General features: G+C 46.0%; 1 protein-coding gene across 1 annotated transcript in view; it reads right to left on the bottom strand.

Annotated features, from left to right (window-relative positions):
• Nucleotides 1-4,087: 4,087 nt before the first annotated feature.
• The window catches only part of LOC115464096 (gastrula zinc finger protein XlCGF26.1-like), a 29,667-nt gene continuing 16,138 nt past the window's right edge, over nt 4,088-17,616 (bottom strand). The window contains exons 3-4 of the mRNA XM_030194576.1: nt 15,844-15,927; nt 4,088-5,772 (exon numbers count right to left, since the gene is read on the bottom strand). Coding sequence (XP_030050436.1) covers nt 4,361-5,772; nt 15,844-15,927 — 1,496 coding nt within the window. The 3' untranslated portion in view covers nt 4,088-4,360. The remainder of the gene's footprint in view (nt 5,773-15,843; nt 15,928-17,616) is intronic.

The following is a 17,616-nucleotide window of genomic DNA, read 5'->3' on the forward strand; positions in this document are numbered from 1 at the left end:
CCAACTGACTACACCACACATCTTGTCCTCATCTATATATCTGTACTTGGCCCCTCAGCTATATGGTATGCTGTATTGTAGAAAAGCATTAGTATCATAGCAATGTTATTTGACTGTTCTAATTGTGTACTTATTAGATATTCCATCACTATTATGCTGACATCGTATTATGTATCTGTTATTTGAATTTCAGTGCTATTAAATTTTGATCCTGTTTCATGGTAGTCTTATTATTAGGTTTCGATTTGCTGTTTTCAAGTTTTCCTCTTTCACTGCATTTATGTTTATACTTGTACATTTTACTATTGTTATGCTGTTAACAAAATTGTAAGTTTGATGTTAAAACTGTACCTATTGCACACCGCCTTGGGTGAATCTCTTTATAAAGGCAGTTAATAAATCTCAATAAATAAATCTCTGTACTATTACTCCAGTGTCTACATTACCCTCTAGATCAGGGGTGGATAACGACAGTCCTTGAGGGCCGCAACCCAGTCGGGTTTTCAAGATTTCCACAATGAATATGCAGGAGATTGATTTGCATATATAAGTTCCAATTTGCATATATAGGTTCTATTGAAACATCATGGGAACACATGATCGTGGATTGGACCACACAATAGAAAAAGCACAGCATTTTTCAGAAATATTATCGTTTTTAGGAACAAGAAAAAACTGAAAAAAATCAATGTGGTTCAGCTAATCTATGTATTTGAAAGCAAGTAATGCGACTCCTGGTTTGTTTGGTTTTTTTTTTAAAACATTTTTATTATGAGAGATGTATAAATTATTAGTTTTATGTTTTAAATAGCTCCTTAATAAAAATAATACAGTACCTTTGGGAGATCACCAGGCGCATTTTCAAAGCACTTAGACTTACAAAGTTCCATTGGTTTACTATTCAACTTTGTAAGTCTAAGTGCTTTGAAAATACGCCTCCATGTACTTTTAAAGGTATTAGATTAGATTCTATATATCACGCCTAAAAAAAAAAAAATCTCCGTGCCGAAATAAAAAAAATACACCTGATTTTAGGTGTACCTTATAGAATAATTCCTAAATTTCTGCACGGTTTATAGAATATGGTGAGTGCCCGTCCGCACGACTAAGTTTAGTCACGGGTAGTTCTGCCAAGTAAAACTTGGTGTGAATGCCGACGCCTAAATTAGGCACAGACCACGTGTATTCTACAACAACGCACATAGATTCTACAAATGCCCACAATCGGCCTATTCCATGTCCCCTTTTCAACTATGCACTTAGAATTTACACACATCACGTTATAGAACACGCTTAGGCAGTTGTGTGCGTAAATTCCAATTAATGCCAATAATTGCTTGTTAGATGGCAATTATCGGTGCTGATTGGCTTCCTAAATAAAGCTGTGCGCACAAATCCAGAATACAACTAAATCTGCACATGCAACTTAAGTCGCGCTATATAGAATCTGGGGATTATGCTTACAAAACGTTTTACTAAATTCTTTTAAAGGGTCATGTGACTAACAACCACCACTTAAGGATATTAATGAAATCAAGGTTGGTTGATACTACAACACAAGGTGAGGGAGAGAGTAAAGTGAATGATCCTGCAACTCCTTTTGTTTTATACCTTTAAAATGAGATATTTATATATATTTTTTTACTGATATTCATCTTCTTATAGTCATTACCGAATTGGTGCTTGTAGGTTACACTCATTATTTTCAATATATGTTTAAGCTTTTATCTGTTTAATTTATACATGTAGAGGCTTTTGAATACAAATAAGGTTCACTTGATTTTATTTAAAATGTTATTTCTTTTATGATTTTATTAATGATAATTTTATATTGTTTTTGTTTACACGGTTTTACTTATGTCTATATGATTTTACTAATGATAATTTTATTTATATTGTTTTTGTTAAAACAGTATTATTGCCCCTGAAGCCAGCCCTAGGTGGGGCAAAACTTGGCCAAGTCGGGAATCTGTTTGAACCTTTCAGGTGTTGGAACTTTACCTTGTTCTGATTTGCTCTTTTTTGGCCACTTTCTGTTGTTCGGGACCATAGCTTTGCTGTTGTCTTGTCAACCTGTTTGGCTGCCTTAAGATTATGAGAGATTGCGCGAGTCTTTTTCAGATTTTCCAGTTTACCCTTTTTTTTCTTTTTTTTTTTACTCTGTATTAACAAGCAGAGTGTAGGAAATTGCTCTGCAGGACCCTTTGATAGGACACCTGGAAGAACAGAATTTTGTTTATCTGGTCAGTATTTAACAAATTAACAGTCCGGCTGAAAAATCTGTTTAGAAGCTAGATTTTCAGCTGCCCATACTGTCTTATCTTTTAGGCTTCCTGCAAACCTGGTTCATTAGCTTTGCAACAATTAAAATTCCAGAGAAAAAGTAAAACATCTCTGGTCTCACAGGGAAAATGTATAAATCGTCACACAATCAGAATGGAAGCATCTATCTGTTCAGACTATCCTGCTTATAATTGAACGAGAAAAACGCCCAAGTTCCGACCTAAATCGGGAGATGGACGTTTATCTCCCAAAAACGAATAACGCGGTATAATCGAAAGCCGAACTTGGACGTTTTCAACTGCACTCCATCGCGGAAGCGTACAAAGTTGACGGGAGCGTGTCGGAGGCGTGGTGAAGGCGGGACTGGGGCATGGTTATCACCCGAACAGAGATGGGCGCCTTTCGCCGATAATGGAAAAAAAGTATGCGTTTGTAGCTAGAATTTAGGGCACTTTTCCTGGACCCTGTTTTTTCACGAATAAGGCCCCAAAAAGTGCCCTAAATGACCAGATTACCCCCAGAGGGAATCGGGGATGACCTCCCCTGACTCCAGTGGTCACTAACCCCGTCCCACCACAAAAAATGATGTTTCACAACTTTTTATTTTCACCCTCAAATGTCATACCCACCTCCCTGGCAGCAGTATGCAGGTCCCTGGAGCAGTTGTTAAGGGGTGCAGTGGACTTCAGGCAGGAGGACCCAGGCCCATCCTCCCTTACCTGTTACAATTGTGCTGCTTAATGCTTAGTCGTCCAACCCCCCCAAACCCACTGTACCCACATGTAGGTGCCCCCCTTCACCCCTTAGGGAAGGGAAGGGTGCTATGCACCTGGGAGCTCTTTTACCTTTTTTTTTGTTTTTGTAAACGTGCCCCCTAGGGTGCCCGGTTGGTGTCCTGGCATGTGAGGGGGACCAGTGCACTACGAATCCTGGCCCCTCCCACGAACAAATGCCTTGGATTTATTCGTTTTTGAGCTGGGCGCTTTCATTTTCCATTATCGCTGAAAAACAAAAAAATTGTCGAATTAAACATGGACGTCTATTTTTTTTCGAAAATACGGTTCAGTCCACCCCTTCACGGACCCGTTCTCGGAGATAAACGCCCATGGAGATAGACGTTTTCGTTCGATTATGCCCCTCCACGTGTACTATTAATATTTTTGTATTCTATAATAAAGAATGTTTTCTGGATTACTATTAAAACGGATTATTTTCTAACTCTGTAAAGTTTCAAGATCACCCCCAGAAGTACTTAGCTCCTATACAATACCACTTCCTTGGATTTTTGAAGCACTAAATCTTAGCTGCTACACTCAGATCTTCGCTGAATCCTTCCTCATATTTTCTATAGCTTCCAGAGTGTCTTCCCTGTTGTGGACTTTGATATCATCTGCAGAAAGGCAAACCTTGACAGCCCTTCTAAAATATCACTTAGAAAATTGTTGAAAAGAACCAGACCAGCGATCAATCCCTGCATAACACCCCCCCCCCTTCAGAAAGAGCTTCATTTACCACTATCCTTTCTCACCACCTGCACAATCATATAGAAAAGATGGATCCTATGCAGGAGTTAGTTAATGTTTTGTGGGAAATAGCTAAATTATGCCATTATCTGCATAAACTGTAACTATGCAAACAGATACTATCAATTCATTACATTTTTTTTATCTATACTTGGTAACATAGTAAATGACGGCAGATAAAGAACTGAATGGTCCATCCAGTCTGCTCAACAGTCATACTTCATTATCACTTCAAGATTAAATCAACAATGAACGTGATATTATACATTTGATCATGGTCTTTCTTTGGAGTTTCTGGGACATAGACTGTAGAAGTCTACCCCGCTCTGTCTTTTGCAAAAGGTAACTGTGCATGAAAACAGGAATGACATCAAGTGAAGGTACCAGTAAGACAAGGTTGGAAACTGTCTATTCCAGAGCTGTGTGGATAATTTGGTGCCTTTTCAAATGTCCTTGCTTGGTACATAAATGGTTTCTCACCCTTGTATATCCTTTGCTGGATTTTGCTATGTGATTTGTGGCTCAAGTTCATACTACATCCAGGGACATATACATTATTTCTTTCTTTTGTGGATCTTCAAATGATGTGTAAACGCTGATATTTTATCAAAGCTTTTATCACATTCACCACAGGTAAACTGTTTCTTTCCCATATGGATCCTTAAATGCATCCTTAGCTGTGTTATGTTAGCAAAGCATTTATCACATTCAGTACATCTGAACGGCTTCTCACCCAAGTGTATCTTTAAATGTTTTGTTAAATACGATTTCTGGCTGAAGGTTTTACTACACTCAGTACACTTAAATGGTTTTTCCCCAGTGTGGACTGCTTGATGCGACTTCAGCCGTGAAAACCAAAAAAAGCTCTTATTACATTCGGTACAAGTATATGGTTTTTCTCCCAGGTGGATCTTTTGATGCATTTTCAGGTACGAAATGCAAGTGAAGCTTTTGTCACACTCGGAGCACAAAAACAGTCTGTCTCCTATGTGAATGTTTTGGTGCGTTTTTAAATATGAAAATCTTGTGAAGGTTTTATGACACTCAGGACACATAAATGGTTTCAGTCCTGTGTGTGTCACTTGGTGCCTTTTCATTTCTGAAAGATGAATGAAACCTTTGCCACACTCAGTACATGTAAATGGTTTCTTCGCCATATGGCTCTTTTGGTGCCGTTTCAGATGCCATAGGTACATGAAGCTTTTGTCACACAGAGCACATGAAAACAGATTCTCTTTTGTTGGTTTATTTTGGTTTCTCTCTTGAATGATTTCCTTGTTTTCAGAATTTGAAAGTATGCTCTGTTCGGCCTGCGTCTTCTGGTGCATTATCAAAGAAACTTTAGAACTGTACGATTCCCCGTGTTCAGGACAATTAAAGGATCTTTTATTCGTGTGTGAATTTCGGTGTATTACTAAGGATTCCTTGCGGATAAAGCTTTTCTTACATTCGCTGCATTTGAAAGTTACCCCTTGCGTGTGGATTCTCTGGTGTATTTTCAGGATTAGCTTCCGTTTGAAACATTTCCCACACTGAGAGCATGGGAAAGGTCTTTGGCCCATGTGGGTCCTCTGGTGCAGCAATAAACGATATTTCCTAGTGAAGCTTTTTCCACAGGTCTTGCACAGAATGGATTTCTTCCCTTTCCCTTCTCTCTGGTGGAGGTTGAAAGTTATTTGGTCGCTGCAACTATTTTGGAAGCGTCTTCCTTCTTGTGGTTGATGCTCGGGGAGGTTTGAGAGCTCTCTGGTAGTTTTCTCACAGCAAATGGCTCTCTCCAGTGAGTTTTCTGCACGGACACTCTGCTTCTTCTCTGCTTTTTGCTGACTCCGGCAACGTTCTCCCCTTTTCCTCCACCGGGAAATAATGTTACAGCCATTTCCAGACTTCCTTGATATTAATCCCACTCTCTCAGGGCATTCTTGATTCTGTTCCCTTTCCTCTTTTTGCATGATCTCATGATCTGCTGGATATAAAAAGAAGGCATCAATCATAGGAAAGGCTATCAATGACCAGGTGTCAGAATTTTGTCAGTTACTTAGAGCAGGCCGTAACAAATTTTCACTGGATCTATGAACCAGCCTCAAACCTTAGGAGCTGGCAACTAAAACCTGTTTTGTTTCTCCTCCGCCCAATTACACAGAAAGTTTCAGACATAGGGTAAAATCACAACTTTCCAACAAACAAAACAGAATTCTGTGCAATCTTACCCCACCAGAAAGAGCGGCCATAAGAACTCTACAAACTAACAAACCCGCAGACAAAGGCGGCGCAGTGGTAATTATGGACACACAAAAATACATTGAAGAGGGGCACAGACAGCTCTCAGACAATAAATACTACAGGAAACTAACTGAGGACCCCACACAGGATTATACAAAGCAGCTAAAAGACCTTATCAGAACATTTCCTAAACAAGTACAGCCACATCTGAAGAAACTCATACCAAACCAACCTTTTGTGGGCACATTCTACATGCTACCCAAAATCCACAAACCTGGAAACCCGGGCAGACCAATCATATCAGGTACTGGCACACTCACAGAGGAAATATATGGACTCATAGAGGGAATTCTGAAACTTCTCGTGCACAAAACAAACAGCTTCATACAAGACACCACAAATTTTCTGAATAAATTGAAAAATATCAAGCAATTACCACCAAACACCCTTCTGGTCACGATGGATGTAGAATCACTTGAATTAACTTGGCAGGCTGAAGTTGGGACCCAAAGTGGTGAGCTGAATTAGGAACTGGTTGACAGACAGGCACCAGAGGGAGGAAGGAAAAGTGAGTAGTGGATCGATGCTGGGGCCAGTTCTGTTCAATATATACATTTGTGGGCGACACTGCCAAAGGGTTCGAAGGTAAGGTTTGCCTTTTTGCGGATGATACCAAGATTTGTAACAGAGTGGACACCCCGGAGGGAGTGGGAAACATGAAAAAGGATCTGCAAAAGTTAGAAGAATGGTCTAAATGTTGGCAATTAAAATTCAATGCAAAGAAGTGCAGAGTGATGCACTTAGGGAGTAGAAATCCAAGGGAGACGTACGTGTTAAGTGGTGAGAGGCTGATATGCACAGACAGGGAAAGGGAGTGGTAGTATCTGAGGATCTGAAGGTGACAAATCAGTGTGGCAAGGTGGTGGCTGTAATCAGAAGGATGCTAGGCTGTATGGAGAGAGGTGTAACCAGCAGAAGAAAGGAGGCATTGATGCCCCTCTACAAGTCGTTGGTGGATGCTTGGAATGCCCTCCCGTGGGAGGTGGTGGAGAGGAAAACGGTAACGGAATTCAAACATGCGTGGGATAAACATAAAGGAATCCTGCTCAGAAGGAAGGGATCCCCAGAAGCTTAGCCGGTGGTGGGAGGCAGGGCTGGTGGTTGGGAGGTGGGGATAGTGCTGGGCAGACTTATACGGTAAAGGGCCACTATGTTATGAGAAATAGGTGCTCAACATTCAGAGATTCTATCTATCTATTTATTTACTTATTTATGGCAATTTATCCCACATTAAACATGCATTAGATTGGAACCTAGGAGCATTTAAAATCTTTTTTTTATTTTCCTGTGCCCACAAAAAGAAAAAAAGATGGCATGTGGGAACTTGCTGCTTTTGCTTTGTGGAATGCAGTGGTATATTATAAAAATGCAATTGCCTTTTTTTATTATTATTTCACAGAGAAGGTACTGATTAATGAGGGAAAGGTTTCCTTCAAGCAGAACAGACCAGAGTCAGTCTAAATGTGCCAACATTATCCAGTTCAACACCCTATTAGCAGGCAAGTTCATGCAAAGTTAATTATGTTCAGTGGAAAATACATTTGTTGGCTCAGGGTGTTTGCTATGGGAGTATTCAATCACTGTTTCATTATAAAAATCTGTACTTCAGTTTGACAACCTTCTCCTTTAGTTTCTTTGATCCAAGCTGTTTACTCAGGCAGGAATGAGTTCTCAAACTGAAGGTCTGGACCCTAAAGATTTTTTGGATGGGTCTCAGGATGAGAAGCCTCAGGGGAGACATTCCAAAGTGCAAGCTGAACAATAGTCTGTAAAAGCTTTTATCATGCACCATGACATATATAAGGCTATGAACATGGTATTCGATTTGGGCTATAAAGATTTGTTATTTAATGGGGGGGTCTTATGGTTTAATGGGAGTTCTGACATGAGGGGGGGAAAGGAGAGAGAGAGTAATGCATTGCCCCCCCCCCCCAACTGCAGGGCGGGGAGAGAGCCTGTTAAAAATTTACCAGCACACCACCGAGGGGAGATATAGCGAGGACCGGCTGGGGCTGGTTCAAAGGGGAGAGGTTCCCAAGGGAGGAGCTAGATGGTGTAAAATATCCCAGGGAGTTAGACAGAGTACCCCATGGAGGTGGAGGAGTATCCCCAAACCGAGGAGACCAGAACTTATAATGAAGAGGTATCCATCCCTAGAGATCCAGGGGAAGAGATGCTCAGTATCTTTAACATGTTCAATTGTAAAGCGCTGCGTACGACTGGTAGCGCTATATAAGTGATTTATAGTTGATAGTTATAGTTTAACAACTGGTGAAAGGTAGCAGTCAGCAGCATCTCTAAACAGGAAGCAAATAGTTAAGGTAAAATTATGTATAATCATACCTGATAATTTTCTTTCCATTAATCATAGCTGATCAATCCATAGACTGGTGGGTTGTGTCCATCTACCAGCAGGTGGAGATAGAGAGCAAACTTTTGCCTCCCTATATGTGGTCATGTGCTGCCGGAAACTCCTCAGTATGTCGATATCAAAGCTCCATCCGCAGGACTCAGCACTTAGAGAATTACACCCACGAAGGGACACTCTGCCCAGCTCACCACCGCCGAAACGGGGGAGGGGAATTAACCCAGCTCATCCCCACACAAGTGGGGGAGGGGAATCCGTCCAGCTCATCCCCGCGGAGCGGGGGAGGGACACCACACCCGCCGATGCGGGGGGATCTGGCTTATCCTGCAACCGCAACCGCGGGAGGAGCTGACTGACCCTAACACCGCCGAAGCGGGAGGGGTACAAAGCTGCCCTACAGCCGCACGAAGCGGGAGGGAGTGCCGGCAGAATTTTAAGTCTCAATCCAGCCCCGTAAAACGGAGGGGAGAGGAATGCAGCAGCTCACTGTAACACAAACTCGTCTTAACTCTTGAAGAATCCAAGTGAAAAAACTTGAACACGAAGTCTTTCTGAAGTAACTGAAGACTAAACTTGAACCTGAAATGCAACCAGAATAAAAACAGTACAGATATCTGGGAGGGGCTATGGATTGATCAGCTATGATTAATGGAAAGAAAATTATCAGGTATGATTATACATAATTTTACCTTCCATATCATCAAGCTGATCAATCCATAGACTGGTGGGATGTACCGAAGCAGTACTCACCCAGGGCGGGACATAGAAATCCCTGACCTCAACACTGAAGCTCCAAACCGGGCCTCCGCCCGTGCAGCCACAGTCAAACGGTAATGCTTGGAGAATGTATGAGCCGAAGCCCAAGTTGCCGCCTTGCATATCTCTTCCAAGGAGACGGATCCGGCCTCTGCCATCGAGGTCGCCTGAGCTCTCGTGGAGTGAGCCTTCAGCTGGATAGGCGGCACCTTCCCTGCGGCCACATAAGCCGCTGCAATGGCTTCCTTGACCCATCTTGCCACTGTAGGCTTAGCAGCCTGCAGACCCTTACGAGGACCTGCAAACAGGACAAACAGATGATCCGATTTCCGGAAATCATTGGTCACTTCCAAGTATCTGATGATGACTCATCTCACATCCAGATATTTAAGAGCCGAGTACTCCTCTGGGTAGTCCTCCCTATGAAAGGAAGGGAGACATAGCTGCTGATTCACATGGAAGCGAGAAACAATCTTGGGCAGGAAGGAAGGCACTGTGCGAATAGTCACTCCTGCCTCAGTGAACTGTAGAAAAGGCTCTCGACATGAGAGCGCCTGGAGCTCGGAAACTCTTCTGGCTGAAGTGATAGCCACCAAAAAGACTGCTTTCAACGTCAGGTCTTTCAGAGATGCCCTTGACAAGGGTTCAAACGGCGGCTTCTGCAATGCTCTTAGCACCAGGTTGAGATTCCACGCAGGCACCACTGAGTGCAGAGGAGGGCGCAGGTGATTAACCCCCTTGAGAAAGCGCACCACATCTGGCTGCGAAGCCAGGGAAGCACCCTTCAGGCGGCCCCTGAAGCAAGCCAGAGCCGCTACCTGGACCTTAAGGGAACTGAGCGACAGGCCTTTGTCCAGACCTTCTTGCAGGAACGTCAACACTGAAGAAATTGGAGCAGTGAAAGGAGAAAGAGAGCCTGCTTCACACCACGCTGCAAAGATACGCCAAACCCTGGCGTAAGCAGTAGAAGTAGAGCGTTTCCTCGCTCTCAGCATAGTGGCGATGACCTTGTCTGAGAAGCCCTTCTTCCTCAGACGCTGCCGCTCAATAGCCAGGCCGTAAGACCAAAGGGGGAGGGATCCTCCATCACCACGGGACCCTGATGTAACAGGCCCTGCTCCACTGGCAACCGCAGAGGATCGTCGACTGAGAGCCTGATCAAGTCCGCATACCAGGGACGCCTGGGCCAATCCGGACCCACCAGGATTATCCTGCCGGGATGCTTTGCCACCCGGTCTAGTACCCTGCCCAACATGGGCCAGGGCGGGAACACATAGAGAAGCTCTTGTGTCGGCCATTGTTGGAGAAGAGCATCTACTCCCAGGGATCGAGGGTCCCGTCCTCTGCTGAAGAAGCGCGGCACTTGGCAATTGGCCGATGACGCCATCAGATCTAGGCTCGGCTGGCCCCAGCGCTTCGTGATGTCCAAGAACGCCTGAGCAGATAGCTGCCACTCTCCGGGCTCCAAGGTATGGCGACTGAGAAAGTCCGCCTTGACATTCATGACTCCGGCAACGTGGGCCGCTGACAGCTGTTCCAGGTTCGCTTCCGCCCACTGGCATAGACTCATAGCTTCCTTGGCTAGAGGGGCGCTCTTGGTACCTCCCTGGCGGTTGACATAGGCCACAGCCGTGGCATTGTCCGACAGGACCCGTACAGGCTTGAACACCAGTACCGGGATGAACTCCAAAAGCGCCAACCGAATGGCTCTGAGTTCCAGGAGGTTGATAGACCACTTTGCCTCTGCAGGAGACCAGAGCCCCTGCGCTGTCCTTCCCAAGCAGTGGGCTCCCCAGCCCGATAACGAGGCGTCCGTCGTGACGACAATCCACTCTGGGGACACCAGAGGCATTCCCGCAGACAACTTGTCTGTCTGCATCCACCAGCTCAGCGCCTTGCGCACTGCTGGATCCAAGGGAAGACGCACCGCATAATCCTCCGACATCGGAGTCCAGCGCTGCAGCAGAGAGTGTTGTAGTGGTCTCATATGAGCCCTGGCCCAGGGCACTACTTCCATCGTGGCCGTCATAGAGCCCAACAGCTGCACATAGTCCCAAGCCCGAAGAGGAGAGGCTACTAGGAACTGGTCCACCTGAGCCTGAAGCTTGACAATCCGATTGTCTGGCAGGAACACTCTGCCCACTTGGGTGTCGAATCGAACTCCCAGATACTCCAGGGACTGAGTCGGGCGCAGCTGGCTCTTCTCCCAGTTGATGATCCATCCCAGGGAGCTCAAAAGAGCAACTACCCGGTCCACAGCTTTGCCGCACTCTGCATAAGAGGGGGCTCGGATCAACCAGTCGTCCAGATAAGGATGGACTTGTACTCCTTCCTTTCGCAGGAAGGCCGCTATGACCACCATTACCTTGGAAAAGGTCCGCAGAGCAGTAGCCAACCCGAACGGGAGGGCTCTGAACTGGAAGTGTCGGCCCAGGACTGCAAAACGCAGAAAGCGTTGATGAGGAGGCCAGATGGGAATATGCAGGTACGCTTCCTTGATGTCCAAGGATGCCAGGTACTCCCCTGCCTTCACTGCCGCTATAACAGAGCGGAGAGTCTCCATGCGAAAGTGCCGCACTTTCAAGGCCCGATTGACCCCTTTGAGGTCGAGGATAGGCCGGACAGAACCTCCTTTCTTTGGTACCACAAAGTAAATGGAGTAACGCCCCTTGCCAAGCTGACTTTCTGGCACCGGAACGACCGCACCCAGGCGGATCAGATTGTCCAAAGTCTGCTGCACTGCCACAGCTTTGACCGGAGACTTGCAGGGAGAGAGTACAAACCCGTCTCTTAAGGGTCGGCAGAACTCTAGCTTGTAGCCGTCTCTGATGACTTCCAGCACCCAAGCGTCTGAAGTTATTGTGGTCCACTCGCCCAGAAACGAGGACAGCCGTCCTCCAATCTGCACTGGGGCGTGGACCAATACCCCGTCATTGGGTACGAGACCCTGGGGGAGGACCGGAGGGAGCACCTCCGGGACGGCGGTCTCTGCGAAAGGAATGCTGCTTGGGGGAGAAATTCCTCTTAAAGGAAGAGGGGGCAGAAGCACCCGACCTGCCCGGGCGGTACCGACGGGCTTCCTGAAACCGTCCTCTGGAGGTACCGGGACGAGCACTAGCCCGAGCCCTGACCTCCGGTAACTTCTTGCCCTTAGACGTGCCGAGATCAGTCACGATTTTGTCCAGCTCGACCCCAAAGAGCAGCTTGCCTTTAAAAGGCAATCTAGCCAGGCGGGATTTTGAGGCGTGGTCAGCAGACCAATGTTTCAGCCAAAGCCACTGCCGCGCAGAGACAGTCTGAGCCATGCCTTTAGCTGAGGCTCTCAAGACATCATACAGCAAGTCTGCCAAATAGGCTAAGCCCGATTCCAGGGCTGGCCAATCATTCCTCAAGAAATGATCCGAGGGGGAAGCCCGCTGCACCATAGTCAGGCACGCCCTGGCCACATAGGAGCCGCAAACTGAGGCCTGCAAACTTAAAGCAGCCGCCTCAAAGGACGACCTTAAGGCCGCCTCCAATCTCCTGTCTTGGGCGTCCTTTAGGGCCGTGCCACCTTCCACCGGCAATGCCGTTTTCTTAGTCACCGCAGTGATTAAAGAATCCACGGTAGGCCACAGATAGGCCTCACGTTCACTCACAGCCAAAGGATAGAGGCGGGACATAGCCCTAGCCACTTTAAGGCTCGCTTCTGGGACATCCCATTGAGCCGAAATTAAGGTGTGCATGGCATCATGCACGTGGAAGGTTCTAGGCGGGCGCTTAGTCCCCAGCATAATGGCAGAGCCAACAGGGGCTGAGGGAGAGACGTCCTCCGGAGAGGATATCTTCAAAGTGTCCATGGCCTGTAACAACAGGTTGGGCAAATCCTCCGGGCGAAAAAGCCGCGCTGCAGAGGGGTCATCCGCTCCATCCGAGCGGGGATCCGTCTCCTCCAAGGAATCCGCAAAGGACCGTTGGGAGACCTCAGACACGCTGCCCTCATCTACATCGGAGGAGACAAATTCCTCCAAGGCCTGGGAATCAACCCGAGGGCGTTTACCTCTGGGAACCTCAACCTCTTTACCAGAGGAGGGAGCGGGGGCAGCGTTGTGCATGAGGAAGGCCCGATGCAGCAGCAAAACAAACTCGGGGGAGAAACCCCCCAGACTGTGCACCTCCGCAGCCTGGGCAACAGCCCTAGGCGCGCTCTCAACCGGCGCTCGCAATAGCGGGGGAGAGACATGCTGCGCATCCAAAATGGCGTCCGGCGCGAAACTCCGCGAAGGAGCCGCGCGGGAAGAACGGCTCTTAACTTTAGCCGCTTCTGTGCCGTCGCCCAAATTAAGGGCGTTCATGGCATTAATGTCTCCAACCTCAAGGGCGGCCCAAGAAGAAGCCGTCCGAGCCGCGTGGCCGGCCAAGATGGCGGAGGCGAGGAGCGGGGGATGGGCGTTTATGGCGGGAAAAACCGCCACGCCGGAGGAAGGACCGGGACATGCATCGGTCGCGAAACTGTCACCCACCAAGGGCGAATCCGGCTTGAAGACCCCCGCATCCCCTCTAGAAGCGCTCGAGCGACCCGGGGAGCGACCCTTTGCGCCCTCGCCCTCCGACGCCATGAGCCACGAGGAGAAGAATCGGGGAACCCCCGCCCGCTATAAAAAGGTAAAATTACCTGCTGTCCGCTCCGAGTTGTAACGACCTGGTGTCTCAGTGAGTAGCTGCAATAGACGCTTAAATAAACGTCGAAATAAACGCCTTTAAGGCCGTTCAAAATTTTTTTTTTTAACGGAGCCAGCGGGAGGGGGGAGAAAAGGAGGGACCTGGCACCACCAGGTTTGCACTTGCTCAAAAGAGCCCTCAACCCCAGGCACTCAACAAAACCTAAAAATTAGGCTTGGAGGCCTAGCCAGAGCTGCTACTGTGTGTGACCACCACCTGCTGAGATAGAGAACATACTGGAGGAGTTTCCGGCAGCACATGACCACATATAGGGAGGCAAAAGTTTGCTCTCTATCTCCACCTGCTGGTAGATGGACACAACCCACCAGTCTATGGATTGATCAGCTTGATGATATGGAATCTATGTTACTGGTGGGGTGAGTCACATTGTAGTCTAAGCCTTCTGAAGTGTGGGAAAAGGGTTTGGTCTGCCAGTCCTGGAGCTCTAGGCTTGCTGAGAAAGAGGGCTGTACTCTAAAAGAGGGAGGGAAGGCATTTTGTTAAAGTGTTTTGTTTTGGTTCCCTGAAATGCGTGACTGTGTTGAAGAAAAAGTTAAAACAGCACCACGGGCCTTTAAAAATGGAACACAGTTCTTTAATGAATGAGCCTTGACAAAAAGACCCGATACGGGCCGTGTTTCGGTGACTAGCACCTGCGTCAGGGGTCACAGTGATGACGTGGAAAACTTGGGGAATAACTCGAATATATTCCTCTACAATATATTATTCCTTACCCCACGTCTCATATAGTAAAAGCTACAAAGCACCAAGGCACTTTCACTTTCTGTATCCATTTGTAGAGGAATATATTCGAGTTATTCCCCAAGTTTTCCACGTCATCACTGTGACCCCTGACGCAGGTGCTAGTCACCGAAACACGGCCCGTGTCGGGTCTTTTTGTCAAGGATCATTCATTAAAGAACTGTGTTCCATTTTTAAAGGCCCGTGGTGCTGTTTTTTTTTTTGTTTGGACTTTAGTTTGTACTTCGTTCCCTCTCTTTTGTTATATCGAAGAAAAAGTTAAAATCATAAGAACAGTTTTCTTTGATGAACTACTGAAGGACTTTGCTAATACTGCTTGGAACCAGCTGTCACAAATTGGGACCGAGCCGGGTGGGGAGGGACGAGGAAGGGTTAGAAGTCATTGATTCATTTGGAACTAATTTGCATACAGTAACTTTCTTCTTTCATGAACGTTGAGACTGTTGTTCTTCCTTTTCCAAGAATAAAAAGGAAAGAAACAATTAACAAGGTAAATGTCCTTTTATTCCTGTTGAGAAAAGGAGTTCAAAGGATTGACTGAGATCTGCTCACCCTAACGGAAAAGGGGACTGCTAAGCTAGACTGTGTGAACAAAGAAAAAGGCTTTCACTGGGAGACAAGTTCCCTATAGACTCCTTTTTGTGGAAAGAAGTTCTAACTCCCTAGCACCTTCTGTTGGAAAGAGATGAAGTTGAACAGCCCATCCACTGTTGAATGAGGCGGAGCCGAGGCGGAGCGGAGCTTTCAGGGCAAAGTCTTTCATTGTTGATTCAATCTAGAATTGACAATAAAACTCAACCCAAACTTTTGGTGATGCATGGCTTAAGCTTGTGAATATACCAGTTGCAGTGGAGAAGCAGGGATCCCAAGGTAAGAATTTGCAGCTGAATCAGGTGAGAAGAAAGAGACTGAGTGAAGGGAGGCTGGGGAAGCACATGAGAGACCAAGAGTGAGTGTCCCCCCCCCCCCACCCGACTTAAAAAACAAACAAACAAAAAGCTTCAACAACCATGGTTTAGATATTATTGTTATTTCTTTTATCTTATTCTTTGCTCTTAATTCTTATCTTTATTGTTTTACTTGAAGAATCCTGAATAGTATTACTCACAAGGGTGGTATAAACTTCTATAAATAAATAGTAGGTAGCAACTTTGCATTATTACTTACCTGAGTATGACTGTACAAATTCCCTCCCATCTGCCTCCTGGGGATCCTGGACATATGGCTCTTCGATTCTTTGAAGGCCTGACTCTAGGGATTAAAAAGATAAATTCAGTGATTCATCTTTTCTGTTCACAGAACAAGTGGGGAAAGCAAACAGAGCTTGTATCATGGAATTCTTTCCAGCCACTCTTAAGAGGAGAGGGGTGGGGTGGCTTTGGTGGGGGTTGAGGGAGATGGGAGAGGTTAGTTTTGTAAGGTGGAGAATGTTTCACTGTATTTAAATTTCTTGTTACAGAAGCTGGAACTGCTTTCCCCATAGAAATGCATTTGGCCCTTTTTGTTGGGGGGGTGGGGGGGGGGGGGGCTTATATCTATGGAACCTCTAAGTCCAGTCTGCCCTGCTTTTAACCTTGATGCATCTTTCACCAGTTTTGATCCCGTTCCACTGAATTTTCTGAATTATGTTTCCCTCAGACGCAAAAAAATTGTTTTTTATAGTTTGGTTTATGTATACGTTTATATGTATTTGTATTATTTTATATTATATTTGAATACTTGATTTTAATTACGTAATCAATGTAAGTTATGTTTATTATATATTTTTTGTTCTTATTACTAAATATTCATCTAATATGACTTTTTTTAGACTCCTGAGGCAGTACTGTGTTGAGTCTACAATAAAATGTATTCATCTTATACCATCATTGCATCGGCTTCCTGGAGTTACTGGTCCACTTCCCTCAGACGGACATTCTCGAGCCCTGATGTATAATTCTTTCCAAAAATCCGCTGGATTGGAAAGAATCAAAATACACACGAGCAGTTCTCAGAGACGCAGCACTAGGTTATAGGAGGGCTATAAGTGAGTAAAAAATAAATATATAAATGATGGGGAGGGTGAGAATTTACAACAATCACCCACCAATAATGCAGGAGGGTCTGGGGCTATAATGCCAAATAACCTTATAAGAAAGCATTAGGGGGAAATCAGAAAAAATCCAAACAGATGGACAACCAGCAGAAAGAATGAGATGATATCTGTCTACAAATTATTGGCGAGAGCTCATTAATCGGCTGGATTTAAGATGCTCAAGGCTGCCCACTTTAACCTAGCCGGACAGCACTAAAATCAGTGATAACTGGCTGAGACCTCTCTCGCCCACTCCAATTAAATCACCTCTCCCTTAGATCTGCCTTTCTCTCTCTCTCTATCACCTGAAGTGAAAGGTTGGACGGAGGATGCAGACAGCCTATGTACCTGCCACCCCAAAGTAACAGGTCGCTGGCAAAGTCCCTAAAATAGACGGGGGAAAGCTAAGGCTCTTACCTCCTCGAGCCTGGCAACAACCCCTTCTTTACGCCAAACTACTTTGGAGAACTTCGGGGTGAGAACGCTCGGGGAGCAGACACCCGCTTCGATGGGCTCCGCGTCCACAGCATAGAGGGAGTGTCGTTCAATCCTCCCCCCCCCCCCCCCCCCGTGACCTGGAAGCAATTCTGTGTCAGCAGGGTCACTGCAAACGAAGGCGCCTGGTGAGGCACAGCTTTCCCTTGCTAAGAGAGAAGGACCTGTCAGCACTTCAACCCCAGGCAGATTAACAACGGAGGGGATGTAGGCAACTCAGCTCTCCTCATCTTCTACCCAGGGTTTAACTTCCAGGGGAAATGGAGGATTGATAAGACCGGCTGTGGTGACAATGGAGTCGCTATGGGATGCTATCCAAGGTTTGAATTCTACTTTGCTATCCATATCTAGTTCCTTTAAGGGAGAGATTC

This window comes from Microcaecilia unicolor, chromosome 1 (assembly GCF_901765095.1).
Source record: "Microcaecilia unicolor chromosome 1, aMicUni1.1, whole genome shotgun sequence".
Taxonomy (NCBI): domain Eukaryota; kingdom Metazoa; phylum Chordata; class Amphibia; order Gymnophiona; family Siphonopidae; genus Microcaecilia; species Microcaecilia unicolor.